The following is a 19,108-nucleotide window of genomic DNA, read 5'->3' on the forward strand; positions in this document are numbered from 1 at the left end:
AAATGACATTTATAAGATTAAAATTACTTTAAAATGTAGTCGCAGTTTCTCTATTAATGGAAATTAGGGAGGGAGAAGAAGAGTTGAAATCCAGTTAGTGAGAAAGTAAGTAGAGATCAAATATGCTTTTACTTGGCTAAATGGTTTTGGCAATTGAACGAAGGAATCGAATTCCTCTTTCAGCCATCTTCGGAAGCCTCCTATTCGTTCATTACTGTAAGCACGTGATTCAATCATCCTGCATCAAAGTGACAGTAGGAAGTACCAAGGCGAACACATTGCACAAAACTCAAAACAGATTGCAATATTGAAGCATAATACCAGTACTTGTGTGATTACAGACATCATCCAGCTTAAACAGCAGCAAAAAAACAGTCAACAAGTGGGGGAGCTGAGAGAAGAGACTGAAGGGAAAGCTGCAAAACTATTTAATCAGCAAAAACAAAATATATGAGCAAGAGTAACTACCAAAGTCTCCATTTTCCAATCAAATATTCAGAGAGAGCCAAAATGCAAAAACCCTCAAAAATGGAACACACTCTGCATTTTTGTTCTGGAAAATGGCTACTTTTTTAGAAGAACTTAGAGATCAATAACATCAGGGAGAATTATAAGAAGAAAAATTTAACACTAATATACATGGTTACCCTAGTGCTAATCCTCTTGATCTGAACAACTATAAGAAAAATAGTCTCAGACCTGAATGTCGCGGAACTATTCAAGTGTACCACCTGGATCATACAATTCACCAGCGTAGCACATGCAGTACTACAAGACTGACTAGGAAGGGGATAGGTAATTACATGATATCACAGTGACCCTTTACATGATGTGTGCTTAACAGCCCAAGTATGCACCTAACCTCCTACCAAAAGACACCTGAAATCACTTTTAACACACAGGTAATGAAAGGCACACTCAAGCATCCAATACCTCAATCAACTGGACAACAAACCAGGCATGCTATCCATCACTTGCGTCGTGCTGAATTCGTATGCAGGTGGGCCTTGCTGTCAATCTTTATTCTATCAGCATACATGGGCAAGCGAATAATCTCATTAATCTCGTTTAATAAGATTTCCTCTGTGATATTATCCTTTATACTTCGCATAACCTGTTCTTGCATAAGCAAACAGCTTTTACTTACTGCAGTTAGCTAAGGCACAAGTTTTAACTAGTTATCAAATTAGCAATGAGACAGACCTTCTTGAAAGTATTGAAATCGTTAGGAGTCGACTTATCCGTTCTGATTCGCATATAGATCCACACATGTTGATCAGGATCCCAAGAACACTCGATAATCTTCCCAGAGAATGAAGGAGGAGGATCTGAAACGCCTGCAAATTATTTTGGAAATTAAAGAATAAGAATCAACCGTAATGACTCTCAAATTAAGCAGAAAAACAAAATAAACACAATTCATAGCAACCTCTGAATTCAACTGTAGTCCCTTCCATCAACTTCTTTCTCCCCCGTTCGTAGAGAAAAAGTAGTTCCCGATCATCACTACCAACCTGTCAATACATACAGCTTTCAGTTTAGGCGTGAATGTCTATAAAATTTTTAAGCCAAAGTTCAACATCAAAAACCAATTTAAAGCAAAATGAGAAACAAAACCTCAAATAAAAAGTCAACAGAGTTCAACTGAGCATATTTCCACTTCAGAAGACCTTCATGAGTGCGAGGTACGTAAGGATCGTCCCAGCCCTGACATAAAAAACCATCAGTAACCAGTTAGCTCAACGCACCCAAAATCATGACAGTCCTTTCTAACAGAGCATGTGCAGGAAGCAAAACAAACTTAAAAGTAAAAAGATGCATGAATTAGAAGGATGTGGGGTGGAAAACTGAAAGATAAAAATTGAATGATAATATATGGTGAGGTTAATAACAACTTACAGATCATTCACAAAACAAATGGAGAAGAGTAAAACAAACAAGTTCAAAAGGTTTGAGATTCGTAGTCCAATAATCATCTTCAATCACCTGAAAAATAAGACCATCTGCCTCATGAGAGAGCCTGGGGATAAATTCCTTCAAAACCTTATTTACAGTAGAGAGCAACCAAAAATCCTTCCTCCGCACCTGATAACAAATGTAAGCAAATTGTTAGCCTATCTCACAAAGGTAGGAGATACAACAATATATTAAACATCGGTGTTCCTCAGTACATACCCTGAAGGGTTCAAGGTCATATCGGTAATAAGGATTCCTGCTCTGGTAAATGTTCTGGCGTTCATAATTTCGAGGCTCAATCACTTCTTTTTCAAGCATTTTCCATCGTTCACAGAAAGGCCGCTGCACCAGTTGTGATTTATAGGATCACTAATTATGTTTGATGTATTTTTCCGTTTCATAAGAGAAAATCGAGAAAACATAATTCTAAAAAAAGGCACTTTGTCTCTTGATTTTGAATCTAATAACTCCATTTTTTAATCTCCAGAAGAAACAGAAACTAGAAAGAGAAGCAATAAAAGTTATAAGAAGGGAAACCAACACAACTCCATGACAAATTTACTTTGTAGTCATTAAACAATCTATCTTCCATTACCACAAATGGATGACAAGCAGTTCCAACATCAAATAATGCTTGTTGATAATTTTGGTTAGGAAGAACAAAATCAAAAGCAAATTAAGAGCACTGATCATTAAAGGATTTCTGACAAGGCACAACCAGGAATGTTTAATATATATAGTCTCCCAAAAGCCTAGAGTAAAATAAGATTAAATAACTATATTGAAAGATATCAACTGAACTATCAGTTCCATAAAACAGTTATGATGCCGAAGAGAAAAAAAAGCTGTATTAAAGAACCACAACCAACCTCAATGATAGGCACGTGGTTAAGTGCCATCATATCATAGATGAGATATCTTCTCTCTTGCTTCTGAGAGTCTGGCATGGTATCAATTACCATCTCCCCATCAAGCAATGTGAAATGATGAGTTCTGTCCCCTATACCCTTACAAGTGAAAAAATTATGTCAAATTAATAAGACTCATGAGACACTAAATTCACAGATTTTCCCTTAGAAAAGAAGATATGGAAATACATACTTCAGGTGGGTGTTTACTCGGACATACTTCAGGTGGGTGTTTACTCGGACATACTTCAGGTGGGTGTTTACTCGGAAACCTCATCTGAACCCTTCGGAAATTAAAACTCCTATCAATTAAATAACATCCATCAACAGTTATTAACATCATATATCGTGTTCCATCCGCTTTCCAAGTGGCATAATAATAACGTTGCCTTAGAAGTTGCAAATTGTCCCTGCAAGCGGAAAAATAGAGAACTCAATTTTCATATAAAGAAGATCAAAAAGTAAAAGAACACTAAATAGGACTTAGCTCAACATGCACTTTTATCCTGAAGGCAGATAAGTAAGAAGTGAACATCAGAAGCTGATAAATAATTAAAACAATTTTTGTTGGTGGGGGGGGGGGGGGGGGTTGTTAAAACAAAGACATGGAAGACATTCCTGCTGTTTCTACTGGTTTTACAGCATTCAATTTTATAGCTACTTCATTACTCACATCCTACACTGCCCCTAATTGCAACTTCTTCACACCTTTGCTTCAGTACCTTTTCTGAGCCAGTGTCGTATCTTCAGAGATTTCTTGGCCCTATTTTTCTTCACTATTATTTTGTATTAGAAATAGACATCATAGAAATTTCATTATCACTGAGGACCAAGCTAATCCCAAGAAAGAATGGGAAAAAAGAAAAATAATTAATGTGTCACCATAAAACTTCAGGAATTGAAACTATTTTCATAACTGCAAACAAGAAAGAAAGATCATTTAAAATTTGTATCCTCAAATTATATCCTTTGCAATATCCACACACTGGCGGCCAACATTCTGACCACTAAATTTTAAATACTAATGTTAATGTTAAATGGCTTTAACATAAAGCATAGCCTCTAGCACATCACAAGGCGCTTTTACTCGATACAAGTTTAACAATGAAAATTCCTGCATGATCGAGAAAATAGCTTAAAGCCTGATCATAATTCCAAGGAAAAATTTGCCTATTTGAACAAAATGAAGAATCAGAAACCAGTATAGAGGTAAAATAGCCATATGAAGAAAAATTACAACCACTTAACCAAGAAAACAGAGGAAAATAAAAAAGACATTAGGTACCTGTTGAGCGAAACTGGATGTGACCCCGGAAATTGCGAATGTCCTCTAACCTGGTTTCAAAAAATGGCCATGCCAGAGCTCATGTTAAACCAAAACTATAAACACTAGAAATCAAATTAAATATTTAGAACATTTCAATTCTTGTGCATTTTAAGACAGGTTTCATACTCATTTTGATAGAAGCGTTAACAATAGATAGAAAACGTCTATAAAAGCAGCAACATATATGACCACAAAAAGCACATGAAATCTGATAAGCAGTCTAAACAACCTTTTCTCTGCATGTTTGCATCTGTGGGTGTTTCCCACTATTTGGTGCAACTCTTATTTTAAGTTGCTTGGATGTCTCTAATTTCAATCTTTTTAGGCATCTTTACATTAATCCGATGATCAAGCTGAGTGCAAAGGTGATATTGGTTGTTTGCTTCAGGGATCTCAAAACAACAAAATGAATATCAAAACTAAAATTTAAACTTTGGAAACTTAAGATGAGATAAAGATTGGAGAAGGAATGTAGTTTCTCTTCCTTTTTCTATTTGAATATCTTCCCACTAATATTCTTCTTCTCTTTCCATGAATTTTTACTTAATGATGATTACTGAAAGAACCATGCAGGAATTTACCAAGCATGACATGTATAAGTTTCATTTAAAATTTTAAAGTGAGAGTAAATTATGACTGGAAAAGATTATTATGATATAGAAACTAGATTATTAAAAATTCCCATAAAAAAACTCATAATTTTCAAATATTATCAGTACAACATTCATTCTAACATATTCAAAGCACGTTAACTCATCACTTGATTGTCCTCTCCAAAACTATCACAAACAAAGTAAAAAAGGAATTAAAAAGAAAAAACAAAAGTGGATAAAAAGGCTACGGCATGCTGTCTGCCACAAATGTTGATGAAAACTTTCTGTCTCCATATCTCAATAGGCTTGACAACGTGAATAAGTAGCTAACTATCAAAGGAAAACTATTGGATTTCAAGGTGCATACCCCAGGATTTAACTTCAACATTTGGTAGCAAAATAACCGCAGTGATTCCTGCTGATCATGAGGTATTTCATCTCCCAAAATGTCATCATTTGTCAACATGACATCCGTCTCATGATTCTCCTGAAATGACAAAAGACTTGTAAAAACTGAAATCTATACAAATACTTGTTCCAGAATTTTGAGCAAAATTGAAACATAATATGTGAAACTAGAACGAACACAAACAAGCATACCTTCGTATCAATTAGCAATAACTAACAAATCTTAACTTAATATTATTTGTAGGACTTCTATAACAGTTAACAGAATAACTTCTGTGATCTACACGGTGAAGAAGAAGAAAAGGAAGGCTGACCACCAGCAAAGATTACAGATGTGATCAAAGAAGATAACCAAATACATAATCTTTACTATAAGTAGGCTGTTTTCCGCTAAAAAGTCAAAATCTTAGCTTTCCCATATGAAAGAGAAGCAATGGATATTAAAAAGCTTTTGTTAATATCAAATTTCAATTTTTTTAATGTCCTTGTTACAATTAATAACAAACAAAAAAGATGAGAAATAAACAATACTGCAAGGTTGCCCATACATGTAATGCAGTTGGACCTCCATCATCATCATCATCTGCAACTGCTTCACCATTGAGATCAAGATCAGAAGACCTCTTCCACTCAGGAGTTGGTGGGCAGACAACCATTTCAGGCCTTCTTTCATGATAAAATGCATACAAGGCATCAATATAGTCCGGTTTGTAGATACCCGGAGGACGTGCATCCGAAAAAATTTTTATTGCCTGCACATAAGGTAAAACAAAAATAATATTCCATCATGAATACCTAAATTACATTGAAAAAGGCAAAATGTAACAAACAAAACCTGACCTGAGTAACAGACATTGATTGTGAACGCATGAGATAGTGTATAATCATGTATCCAGTGCGGTTATGCCCATGCGTACAATGGACAAGAATATGTTTCTTTGACTTCTGACGTAGGAGGAATTGTGACACCTGATAAACAAATTACATGAAATATTTCATAAATTAATTACAGCATATTAGGAACAAGTAACTTATGAGATTGAGAATGTGCATGCCAGTTGTAGATTAGAAAATGTACTAGATGAATGAGAAGAAGTGGGAGATGGTATTGACTATGGGATAAAGTCTAATTTATGATTGAGATTATAAAATAATAGTTTGTTGGATTTGCCACAATGATAAGGAAACATATAATACCAGCCACAACTTCAGTCATCAATTGATATATGCACCATGGGAGTTGAGACTAAATCTATCACAAGAATCACATTCTAAGAAGAGATGAAGGCACATATTCTAGTAGATTCTGGAAAATGATAGACAAGTATCATAGCAAGAAGTACCTCATAGACAAAGGTATTTACAGACCCATTATCTGGTACAGCATCCCTTCCCCTGCATTGAATCTAGAAAAAAATAAAAATTTAAAATCAAAAAGGAGGAGGCAACAAGACAAGCATAAAGAAATACTAATCCTATGCTCACCTTTACATGCTTAATGCCTTCTCTCTTAAGGTCTGTAGTTTGATAGTAACGAAATGTGTTTGTCAAATCAATCACCAAACCAAGCTGAAAACAGAACATTGCAGGTAATGTAAAGATTATTCTCCAATTAACAATCTCACTTTATAAGTCTTATCCAACAGAAACTGATATCTAATTATTTGGGTGACATATACAAAAGCACTGGTTCAAGTCCCTAGAACAAACACTTAAGCAAAATCTTGAATACCATCCATGTCCAACACCTTACTCTGTATTATCACCTTAGCCACTATATACATTTTTTTATTCTATTGTAACATAACCTAGCATTTTCGAGAATTTACTGTTAACTTTAAATTCTTTCACAAGGATATAGACAAGCTGTTTACATGGTTCAGATGATAGTCTTATCATAACAGAAAAAATCCATTTTGCATTTCAAGGGAAAATTAACAAGGTATTAACACTCTGAAATCAGAAAAAGAAAATACAATACTCTCTATATACCTTTCTTCCTAAAACTCTTTGCTGATGAATCACTTGCTTAAAAGAGTATCTTTTACCAGGAGGTACACAGTCATTGTAAGATTCACCAAGTGGAACCTTAGAAGGAATGATGCAGCCTATTTCCTGACCAACCGAAGGACAATCCAGCCAACCTGCAAAAAGATTTGAAAAGAATAAAAAAATTGCATAATGATTAAAGCAACAACAAAAATTTTAAATTTTAAATAAATCAATCGAATCGTAATCTTAAGCACAAAAATGAAATGCGTAACAATTACAAATTCCATATAGGGTTTTAATTATGATACCAATGTCATAATACACCATAATATAGTGCTGAAAGGCTGAAACAATCATTCAAATCATCAACTTCAACCAATGTATTCATAAAATTCTTATATTGATCGTTGATATTATGGATACCATTTTGGCGATTTGTTGACATATAAAGGCCATTATTAACAATCAATTTGAATAAATTTTTTTTAATAAAAAAAAAGGAATACACGCACACACACACACACAACAAATCAAAGATATGGATGATTAACTATCACAATCTCAAAAACTCCACAAAATTTGGCAATGGAACACCAATTTTATTAAAATACATTGAAAACAACAACAAAACCATATAGCAATTATTGTGCAATGTTAGGGACCTTACCAGGAGGGATCCTACTTCTATCATAAGCCCTGGGATTCCTATTTTGATAAAAGTGATCATGTACAGGAGGCTGAGACACATGCACAGGCCGGTCATCTGGTCGGTCTCTTCTCAATCTCTTCCGTCTTTCTTCACGTTCCTAACAAAAGCAAATTCAATTACCATGCATGAATGAACAGTTATGCACAAATATGAAGATTATGAACATTTGAAAGAATAAAATAATATAAAAAACAGCACAGCATTACATGATTAACCTTGGGAGGAAACAGATAAGGGAAGAGGAAAAAAAGGAACCCAATGTGACTGTTACTTAACAATCAATCTTGATTTGTTCTAAATGGACAAGGAACAATGGAGCACAACTCTGCTACAAATATAAGTACATCTATGCAATTCCTTTGCACAGGAGAAAGCATTCTCCAGTGTAATAAATATACAAGCCACAAAGTCCTTTCTCAGTCCTCCATGTTACCGTGACCAATAAGTAGCTACTAGCATGGAATGCAAACAACTTCAACACTTCATATATGCACACAAAAACAAAAACATTTATCTTAGCTACAGCACTACCTAACCCTGTCCCCCTACAAATGGACCGATTCATTCTGAAATTGCCCAAATCATACTTACCAGAATTTTAAAAAAAATGCCAGGAATTACTTCCAATCAAAGATAAATATCAAGAGCAACTAGATGCATGCTTCTTTAAATGAAAATAAAAATAAAAAAAGAAATCCAGAAGAGAGAAGAAAATTTTCAAGAAGTACCCGTCGCGAAATTTCAACTGCAGACTCTACATGGTCTTCTGGTGCAGAGTAATGTTCTATATGTCTTTCATATGTCTCTTCATCATCTTCAGGTAATGGCGAAGCATTTAAGTCCATACTAGCAATCATTCAGCATCTATAGAACACCATGAACTTGTAACCTACACAGAAAGGCATATAAAATCAAAACAAATAAAAGATATCCGCGCTTAAGCAGAAAATTCTCTATTCAATTAATAATAAATCATAACAAATTCAATGACTAGCTCCTCCTAGCAAATACAGTCGTAACTTAAGTCTCAAATTAAGAGCAAAATCAACTTAACAGTTCTCTTTCTCTCCCTTTCTGTTTTCTAATTTGCCTCGTGCTTCTTCCTTTTTCTTATTTTGTCGCTGAAAACTATGTCTAGCTGGTGAGCCAACTAAACGAAACAATTCGAAAAACCCTAACCAACAAAAAAAAAATCATAACGCAATCCATTTGGCAGCAAAAGCGAAACAGTTGACGAGCGAAAAAAAAATTGAAATTAAAACTGAAACACGAAATTAGCTTGAAACTCACCAGAAACATGAAATCGACGACGAAATTGCAGCGAAAAAACGGTGATCCACTACTCCGCTAAAACAAACTGATTCTCTCTTCCGGTTCTTTTTCCCCAGGAATTATAAAATAAAAAAAAACAAATTGAAGCCCCTCGTGAATCCGATAAACACAATAAACTCGTTATGTAAGTCGCAAGAACCCTACAATTAGGGTGGGGTGCCCCCCTGCTTCTCTGAAATTTTCCCTTCGAAACCCTAGAGAGAGAAAGAAGTTGGTTTTTTTTTAAAGAAGAGAGAGAGAAATTGAGTAAAAGTAAATAAATCACTACTAGGTCCGAAGAGAGAGAGAGAATGGGGCACGGAGGAGCAGAGAAATTTCAAGATTTGGAGACTGGGAAATCAAATAAATCTTAGGGATAATATATATAGTCCCGATAAAATAATTTATTAAAAACAATAAATTTTACTTGCTGGCATCGGTCAGGGCTAATATTGTCATTTTAATTATTTACCTTACGTGGTGAAATTATGATTAAATCAGACTCATTTCCAAATTTAGGTTCAGTAAATTTTTTTTACCTTTTCTTTTTTACTCCTTTATTTTCTTTTTTACCACAATATATTTATGTTTCTGCACATTTCATTAAATTTGATTAAGCTTGCAGAAAGTGTAATTATCCAAAAGTTAATTAATGCCATGATGGATGCCTAACAAATGATAGTACGTGTGATTATTTTTGTTGCCATTATCTGTGTCTGTATTGATTAACTTCGGTAGACAACTTTGAGGCGAAGTCCTGATCCTCATCATTCTATTTAGGTTTTTATTTTTATTCCCTAATTTTTCAATTGCACGAGAAATAGAGACATCCATGGATCGGATTGATTGGGTCAGACTGATCTGATCAATACTTTCAAAAGCTAAGCTTAGGCTTACGTCAGAATTTAAAAAAGTTTGTTCAAGATTTGACTAAAGTTAAGCTTAATGAGTCGATTTATTGTGAGATAATAAACCGTTTGTTTTATTAAATTATCACTCGTTAAACTTAATCAAATAAGGTAACTTAATAATAAATTTTCAAATTACTTATTTATATTTAAATGAATACTCAACAAATATACAAAATTTCACTATTTCATCGACGATGAATAAATAACTAGAAAATAATTATTACTATTTTGTTTGTGTTACTAAATCAATAATTAAGAAGGTAAAATGAAATCAATGTTATATTAATATGATCAAAATAGATACTCATAATTTTAAAAACGTTTATTCTAAAAAAATTTAAATTTAAATTTTTATTTTTATTTATCTATGAAATGATATTTTGAGATTAAGTGGTATTTTATAAATAATATATATTAACAACACATCAAATATAAATTCATAATAAAATTTAAAGTTAATACGTTGTTCGTGTATCGACACACTATTATTAAATTAAATATTATCATCTCATTACTTTTAAAAATATTTATTCTGTAAGTTTTTGAATTTTTATTTATCAAAAAATATTTTATAATTAATTGATAATATATAAATATTATATACTCGGTACGGAAAACAAAAAGGGAAAAAGAAAAGGAGAATACTCAAACTAAAAACGTGAGTGCAGCAACAGGCTTACATTAGGCCACGAAGCGTGGTCAGGAACTGCACGTCGGCAAAGCCAAGGGGCAGCCCGTGATTCTTTCTACGCCAGTAAGAATGTGAGCTCACAGTACTTCACACAGGAAAACGGTAAAGAAAAGAAAATGAGGAAAAGGCCGAAAGCGACAGGTGGAAGCTTGGTATTGGGGGAGCACCCAGCATCTGGAACCTGCCGTGTCCTTGACGTATTTGCCTCTCAAAAGGGCATTTACAACAGTATTACATTGCATATGGGTAAAGGGCAAAAAAGGAAAGTCAGGTTAAAAATTCCAAAAGTGTATTAATATTCAATACTGTTTATTATTTATTATTAGATTTTATTATTTTTAAAATTCTATACTGTTTGCATTTTTCCTTTGGGCACAAAATAAACATTATATTTTATGTTTAATTATTAATTTACTTTTATTTTATGTGAAAATAAAATAAATTCATAAAAATATATATAATAAATCATATGTTCATGTAATGGTAATATACTATATGATTTATATGTAAATTTTAAGCTTAAATAATAAAAAAATTTTAAAGTATACGCGTTTTTGCATTAATTATTTTTTATTTGTATCAAATTAAGTCCTTAATATTTTATTTATCCAATTGAATTTTTATCTTGCAACGAAAATATAATGAACATTATTATCAACGACACCTATTAGTTGTTATATATATATATATATAATTTGACATGACATGTTAATTAAAAATAAAAAAACCAATGATATGGAATTTCTTTATAATGTAACATGCCACGTTAATAAACCCTTTCTATATCAACATGTTATATCATATTTCGTGTATACAAAAAGTGATAATTGTCATTGAAAATAACATTCGATATATTTTTGTTACGAGATAAGAATTCAATAAAATAAAAAAATAAAGACTCAAATGAATACAAATAAAAGAAAAAAATTAATTAGATAAAATAAAAATATAAACACTCAATTGTAAAAAAAAATATAATTAAAAGGGTTTTTATTTATTATTTACTCTTACAGTAATCAGTTAGTTCGATCTTTTGTTAATTAGTTAATAATTAGTTTTACTTCACCCATTTACATACTACTACAAATAGTCTCCTTGTAAATAGATTTCCTTGTAACGAAAAGCTCATCAGATTTTTCCATTGACTACTAAACTCTGGTTCATCAGTTTATTGATTCAGTCTCTCGACTTCAACATTTCAATGTCATTGCTAATGATCTTGTTGTGATTATTTCTTATTTAGGCAAGTACTTTGTTTTTCTTGTTTCTTGAATCAGTGTTGAGTTTTAGCAACCGATTAAAAGGTTTGTTGTTTGTTATTGATTTCTTGATTCTTGGAATTTGGTGTCAATGGTGAATACTGAGTCTAATAATATCATCTCCGATTGCCGCTTCATTGACATAGGTTGAAAATCTCAACGATAGGTTTCTTTTTTATTTCATGCTATCAGATTAAACACCCAAAACCCAGATGTAATAATATGTGACTATTAGCATGCATGTTGCCGTTAGGTCGTGAAAAGCAAAAAACCAATTTACGCTATTTGTAGCTTGTTAGATTGTTCATAGTTGTTGATGAATGGTTTTCTTTCTTGACATTGCTTAATTATTGCTTCTGTTGATTTGGAAATTTGTCGTACCAAGGCAAAGGGTTTTGATCAATTACTGAGTTCATTTATAAAGATTGATAATATTTTCTTGTTTTCAAAGAAAATATTAACTCAAACTAGTCTGAGGCGTGATTCATTGACTTTAAAGATAAGTTAGTATGAACAAAAAATAGGGGAAGGCAGGGAAATAGAGAAGAGAGGTAAGGACTGAGGTGGAGGTTGGTATTTATAGGTTGAGGATAGAGGAGAATCAAGAAATAACGTTTTTGATTGATTATTGAGTTTATTTGTAAATATAGTGGCTAAGGGTTTTGATCAATTGCAGAGTTTATTTGTAAAGATTCATAGTATTTTCTTATTTTTAAAGAAAATGTTAACTCAAACTAGTTTGAGACGTACGAATCAAGAAATAAGGTACAATCAATGTTCTGAAAAATTAAGTCAAGGGTAAGGTGCTGACTACTAAAGTATAAAATATCACTTGAGCTTAGCCCATGTATATACTTGAGCGAATGGAGAAAATTCACATTTTCTCAAGGCTTGACCCGATCTCGTGTGTGCGTGAACTCATTTTTTTTTTCCGCATATAATAAGTTTGCTTTTATAAAACACTAACATCTTTTGTACCTAGACACTGTGGGATTGAAACTTTAATCCTCCACATATTTTATAATGTTTCATGATATAAAGTTTTTGCTGGGTCTTAATCTTATTCGAGTGTAATGCATCGAGACTGATGCTTTTAGAGCTATGAACTAAGCTTAACTTATATGAATAAAAATTTATTTATGTGAAATATAATTTTTATCAATCACATTATACTCTCATAATTTCTATTGTTCGACATTGTTTTGCGCAAAATAGGCTATGCTCATGCTTGGTTTTTTATAAGTGCTATAGAGAATTTGCCACAATTCTCATAAGAGCAACCGCACTCAACACTTATATAGGTGATTTCATCTAGTGTATTTTACAATTTAATACACCACTCATAAAGAATATGGAATTCATAAAGAGTTTAACTCAATCTTTCTTGCATTGTAGTCTTGAACTATTTACACACACAATAAAAGGGGTAATAATTTTATTAATGCATCAATTTAGCAACAAATAATGTGTTATTATTCATATAAATTTAATTTATGGGATCGCCACTCACATAGGTTGGGTTGTCATTATTGTGGATTTTTCTTAGTTGGCTGAAGTTTCGTTCTCCTCGATGTATCATTAATTGATTTTCTTTCTAAGGATTTAATCAGAAAATTGGCCAACTTCAGCTCTAACTTCTTATAATTAATTAACATAATTTCATCTCTAAGCAGCTACTTTGAAACATCATGTCTTAAACGAATGTAACTATTTTTACCATTGAAAGTTTTATTATTTACGATGACTATTGCCTTTGGGCAATCACAATACATAAACACAAAAAGTGTTGGTTTCATTTCCAACATAATATCTGCTTAGAGATTTCTTAACCACTCAACCTCATTGCTAGCTAACTCCAAAGCTACAAATTCTGATTCCATTGTAGATTTAGCAATAATTATTTGTTTGACTAATTTTCAAGTTACAACACTATCACTAAAAGTGAATATATAACCATTTGTGGATTTTGTCTCATCTGAATTTGAAATATAATTAGCATCGGTGTATATTTCTAATACAACGAGAAATCCAATATATAAAATACCATCCTTTCACCAAATTTAAACGTAAAACAGGATCATACATAACCATAACCATAACCATCACCACATCACATCTATATCTATATAAACATCTATTCAATTTATAGATCACATGACCAGCACTATAATTCCACCATCCAAGATCCACATATCATTCTTATCTAACTAATCTTGCCATTATAATGTTACGTCCAATCTTAGATAACATGGTCATATCTTATTTTCCTTTGATTTCACACACACTCACAACCTTAAAATCAATTAACAATCCATGTCTACATATATATATCTTTTCTAATTAATCATACAAGTTCAATAATACACAATTTCCAACCAATTCTACTTACATGTCATACTTTGCTAAATATTAGTCACCATTGTCAAACATAATCAAATTATCAATTTCAAGCATGTTCACAATCATATTTCCAATCAAACATCAATATATTTAGCATCACATTTCAATTATAATGACTCACCAAACAATGCTCTAATTCGACGCTTGTTCCCATGCAATTATATACTAGTATGGTATTCAAGTATAGAGATATAATAGGATATAACTTTTGAAATATATTTTTAATCTATACACAATCCACACATAAAGATAAAAAATATTCACATATTGACCAACACATAACACTAAACAATTGCACATTTCCAAAAATCACATTTCTTGCATTTTTTATACTAAAATAGTTTGGATGCAGCCCATTCACCAAACTACACTTAAGCTATAATAAAGCATTACTTCATAAATAGAATAGGCAAAAAAACGATTATTATAAATGACGGGAACAAACTTTCAAAATGGATTTCTTTAGAATTAATGAAGATTCCCATTTGCTTTTCTGAAAGATCAAAAATATGATCTCAAAGATGATCATGTCTCAAAAGCAATAATCTTTCTACCGAGAAATTTGCACACTAAAAATCCACTTATAAGGATTACAAAAAGGGGCTTATGAAATAATTGACATAAAAATCATTGAAAAAAAAAATCAACAATATAAAAAAAAGTAATTATAAAATAAAACTTATCCCAAATTATCTTTAAAATTGTTGGTGAAAATTGAAGCAAATGACAATTCAAACTAGTTTGAGGAGTGATTCACTATCCATAAAAATAATTTTTGCTCTTTTAGAGTATGAAACTAGGTATAAAAGGACTGTAACGATTATCCCTAGGAATCAACAAACTCTTCCTTATTAGTTTACACAAACTTTCAAGGATATAGAAATAACAAAAAATTATAAATAAGAAAGTACCTAACAAGAACAGGGAAGAAAGAAAGGCAAGGAAACAAAGAAGAGTAAGATTAAGACCCAACAGAAACTTTGAATCATAAATATTCATAATTTTAAAAATATTTATTTTAAAAGATTTTTTAACTTGTATATTTGTATATATATGAAATGATATGTTATGATTAAATGATAGTGTATAAATATTATATACTAACAATGTGTCAAATATAAATCTATAATAAGGTTTAAATTTGATACACTTTCTATATATTTATATATTATCATCTCGTTAATTTTAAAAATATTTATTTTAAATTTTTACTTCTATATATTTATAAAAAAAATTCTATAATTAAGTGATAACATATAAATATTATATATTCGCAACATATAATATATACATTAGGCCATGAAGTGAGGTGAGGAAGTGCACGTAGGCAAAGCCAAGGGGCAGCCTGTGATTCTTTATAGGGAGAGAGATACTACTTACCCTGAAGGGTGAGGATGGTATCACTGAACGACTTCAGAATCAAGATTTATTTTAAAATTTTGAACCACGTGGATCAATTTGTCCTTTCATAAGATCAATTTAACGGTCTAATATATTATAAAATTTATAATATTTTTAAAAAAGTAATGTTTAAAATGAATAATATTTTATTATTAAAAATGTAAATTATAATATTAAGTAATATATATCAAATTCATAAGATCTACAAGAAGATTCATACATTTACATTATAATACATATTATAATTCATTTCTTTATTTATTTTTAATTTTATTTATTTTAGAATCTTAACGTTATGTTTAATGTCGTTGGTTTTTTTTATTCATTTATTGTTAATACTATTTTAAATAACTTGGTAACTTAAATGAGCAAAATCATTAAAAAATTAAAAATTTTTTAGAGGTTCAAGTTTTACAATTTATAAATATTTATTTTATATATAATAATCGGTTTTACAATTAGATTTTTCAATATGAGATGAATGGGTATATGTATAAGATCATAAACTTCCCTATAAATGTTGGTTCTAAAAAATTTAGATGATAAATCGTCTGTAAAATTGCAAAATTATCTTAAAATTGATCCAAATACACTTGGCATGGAATATTCATGAAAATGAATTACAAAATTATATTGAATGACAACTTTCACATGCTATGTACGTGAAATTTAATGTGACGTGTTAAGTAGACGTTATAAGACTAATAACATGAAATTTTTTTTATTATGGCGTATCACGTAATCAATTCCCTTTATACATCAACACATTCCGACATATTTTACGTACACAAAAAGTAATGGTTTCAATTGAAAATAACATTCATTATGTTTTGGCTAGGAGATAAGGATTCAATTGGGTAAAATAAAAAATAAGGACTCAATTGAAAAAATTATAATGAAAGAGGTTTTTTTTGTTATTTAAGCCTAAATTCTCCTAGTCAAGGTATGCCACTACTATCCGACGGGCTATAAAAACACAAAGCACCTGTCTTGGGTTGTTATTCCATCCGCCAACGTAAAGCAAGCAAGTAGTCTATCATCTCTCTGCATCACCGCCTGGCGCTTCATCAGCATAAGTTGAACAGTAAGTTTATTTTTTATTTTTAAACTATCAGATTAGACAATTAGAACCCAGATGTAATCTCATGTGAGTATTGTCATGCATGTTACTATTTAGTCGGCAGAAGCAAGAACTAGCTTGAGCTATTTGTAGTTTGTCTGATTATTTATAGTTGTTGATGATAAATGGTTTTCTTTCTAGTCGGTGCTTACTGCTTCTGTTAATTGGAAATTTTGCCCCTGCTAGGGCAAGGGTTTTGATCGATTTCCTTGGGTTTATCTGTAATGTTTCATAGTATTTTCTTGTTTTCAGAGAAGAGGGAAGGAATTCGCTAGCAAGACGAGCCAGATGAAGGCTAACCAGTTGAACAATGGAAACCTTCCGGAACTTCCTGAACATATCATCGTCGATATTCTTGCTAAAGTCCCATCTGAAGTTCTTTACAATACGTTCAGGTTCGTATGTAAAGCATGGTATAGATTGATCAGTAGCAGCGAGTTCACCCACGAGAATGCCGTTCACCAGAAACCTGGATTGCTGATCCAAGTCCCCAGGCGGCACTGCGACATAGAAGGCACATGGTGGAAGACGACTCTCTTACAGATTGATGAGAACGAGTTTGACTTCACCTTAACTAATTTTAGCACGCATTCAATGAAACTGATTAGGTCCAGTTGCAGTGGTCTGGTTCTGGGAAAGACAGAAGAAGGCACATCAATGCTATGTGTCAAAAATATCTTAACTGGTTCTGTCTTAACTCTTCCCAGTTGCCCTTCTGGTTGTAAGCACTTGAACCCAGATTGTGGCCTTGCACTAGGATTCAACCCTGGTACAAAGGAGTATAAAGTGGTGCACGTATATGCTGATTCCTATGGGTTCGAGTTGTTCACCATTGGTTCTGATCATAAATGGAGAAGGATTCCAGGACCTTTCGAAGATTTAAATGAGAGACCTTTTGACGTGGAGCGGTTCAGGTGGAGTGACCCTGAGTCGATAGGTGGGCAAGTTTTGCACTGGTTTGTTGAGTCTGACACATATATAATTTCCATGGATTTAAGGGATGAAAAGTTCAGAAGAACAAATCTTCCGGACGTGGGGAGGAGCGTCATGAAGTATGAATATGATTTGGTGGAGATGAACGGGGAGCTTTGTTTTGTGTATAAACTTTCCGGATTCCAAATTGATCTTTGGGTTCTGAAAGATTTTGACAGGCAGGTTTGGTCAAAGGAACACAGCATCATTGCCATGTCTATAAACTATACACCATCGGGAGCTTCTTCAGGACTCACCAAGAAAGACAAGGATCAGTCACATGGAGGAAAACAAAAAAAGGTTGATGATGCATCAGTATATAGAAAAGAAAAGAAAGCCAAGTTGCCCAATTTTCTGAAACTAGAAGCTCTTGCTACCTTGCGAAATGGTGAGGTGATAGTGCTCATGGACAAGCAAAACTCTATCCATGCAAATATCATGTATTTGTATGATCTCAAGCATGAGGAGATGAGGCAATTCAGGATTAAGATGAAAAAGGGCACATCATTCCAACCCCACAGAAGCGGCCTTGTCAGTTTGAGAACTGATCAGATGGAGCTGTCGGCAGCAATAAGCAATATTTCACTTTAGAGCTTCAAACACTTTTCCTCGATGACTCCTTTTGTTTTTCTAGTGAGATGACTGTTTTGGGTTGTTTTAGCTTTGACTATATGGTTTTATTTGCTTATTTTTCTGATACTTTGTTCATCTGATATACTTCATAATATAGCTGTGTTAATATTGATTAACTTAACTAAATATGTTAGCTTAATAATGAAATTTCAAATTACTTATTTATATTCAAACGATCACACAACAAATATATAAAATTTACATATTCGTACAAAATTTCACTACTTTATCGACGATTAATAAGGTATTGTTCATAGTAAAATCAACATTTAGATAATGTGGTGAGATGAATAAATGACTTGAAAACAATTACTTCTATCTTGCTTATGTTACTAAATAAAAAAACCAAATCAATAAATAAATTTAAAAATAAAAAATTTTTGAAAAAATATTTGGTTCTAAAAAATTTTGATCATAAATCATCCATAAATTTATAAAATTATCTTAAAATTGATCCAAATTCATTTGACATGGAATATACAAGAAAATAAATTACACGTGATGTGCTGATTAGACA

At 32.1% G+C, this 19,108-nt stretch overlaps 2 protein-coding genes across 5 annotated transcripts; one reads left to right on the plus strand and one right to left on the minus strand.

The window, feature by feature from the left end:
- Positions 1 to 278: 278 nt before the first annotated feature.
- Positions 279 to 9,565, minus strand: LOC18597604 (mRNA capping enzyme family protein). 4 transcript variants are annotated; one of them, XM_088806243.1, is made up of 19 exons: positions 9,184 to 9,564; positions 8,622 to 8,782; positions 7,852 to 7,990; positions 7,185 to 7,336; positions 6,678 to 6,761; positions 6,536 to 6,598; positions 6,033 to 6,161; positions 5,741 to 5,944; positions 5,152 to 5,271; positions 4,150 to 4,199; positions 3,058 to 3,274; positions 2,826 to 2,963; positions 2,176 to 2,298; positions 1,987 to 2,085; positions 1,618 to 1,707; positions 1,430 to 1,514; positions 1,204 to 1,337; positions 934 to 1,114; positions 279 to 424 (listed from the first exon to the last, which is right to left on the minus strand). In XM_088806243.1, the coding sequence occupies exons 2-18, from the start codon at positions 8,748 to 8,750 to the stop codon at positions 971 to 973; spliced, it is 2,100 nt and encodes a 699-aa protein (XP_088662369.1). In that variant the 5' UTR covers positions 8,751 to 8,782; positions 9,184 to 9,564; the 3' UTR covers positions 279 to 424; positions 934 to 970. The 4 variants fall into 4 exon arrangements, with proteins under 4 accessions (XP_088662369.1, XP_088662368.1, XP_017976965.2 ...); XM_088806242.1 differs by lacking the exon at positions 279 to 424 and adding an exon at positions 8,948 to 9,067 and having other exon boundaries at positions 450 to 1,114; XM_018121476.2 differs by lacking the exon at positions 279 to 424 and having other exon boundaries at positions 450 to 1,114; positions 3,112 to 3,274; positions 9,184 to 9,565.
- A 7,709-nt stretch (positions 9,566 to 17,274) lies between these two features.
- On the plus strand, positions 17,275 to 18,549 carry LOC148762327 (F-box protein At3g07870-like). Its single transcript, XM_088806320.1, has one exon. The coding sequence runs from the start codon at positions 17,275 to 17,277 to the stop codon at positions 18,547 to 18,549; it is 1,275 nt and encodes a 424-aa protein (XP_088662446.1).
- Positions 18,550 to 19,108: the final 559 nt, after the last annotated feature.

This window comes from Theobroma cacao, chromosome 5 (assembly GCF_053813885.1).
Source record: "Theobroma cacao isolate CCN51 chromosome 5, ASM5381388v1, whole genome shotgun sequence".
Taxonomy (NCBI): Eukaryota; Viridiplantae; Streptophyta; class Magnoliopsida; order Malvales; family Malvaceae; genus Theobroma; species Theobroma cacao.

Excerpts from the sequence above, each read along its gene's own strand:
- LOC148762327 (XM_088806320.1), top strand. The coding sequence starts at position 17,275 with ATGAAGGCTAACCAGTTGAACAATGGAAACCTTCCGGAACTTCCTGAA.
- LOC18597604 (XM_088806243.1), bottom strand. The coding sequence starts at position 8,750 with ATGATTGCTAGTATGGACTTAAATGCTTCGCCATTACCTGAAGATGAT. Across the intron at positions 4,200-5,151 it reads TGTTGAAGTTAAATCCTGGG|GTTAGAGGACATTCGCAATT; the intron begins GTATGCACCTTG and ends TTTTGAAACCAG. Across the intron at positions 1,338-1,429 it reads GACTACAGTTGAATTCAGAG|GCGTTTCAGATCCTCCTCCT; the intron begins GTTGCTATGAAT and ends AATAATTTGCAG.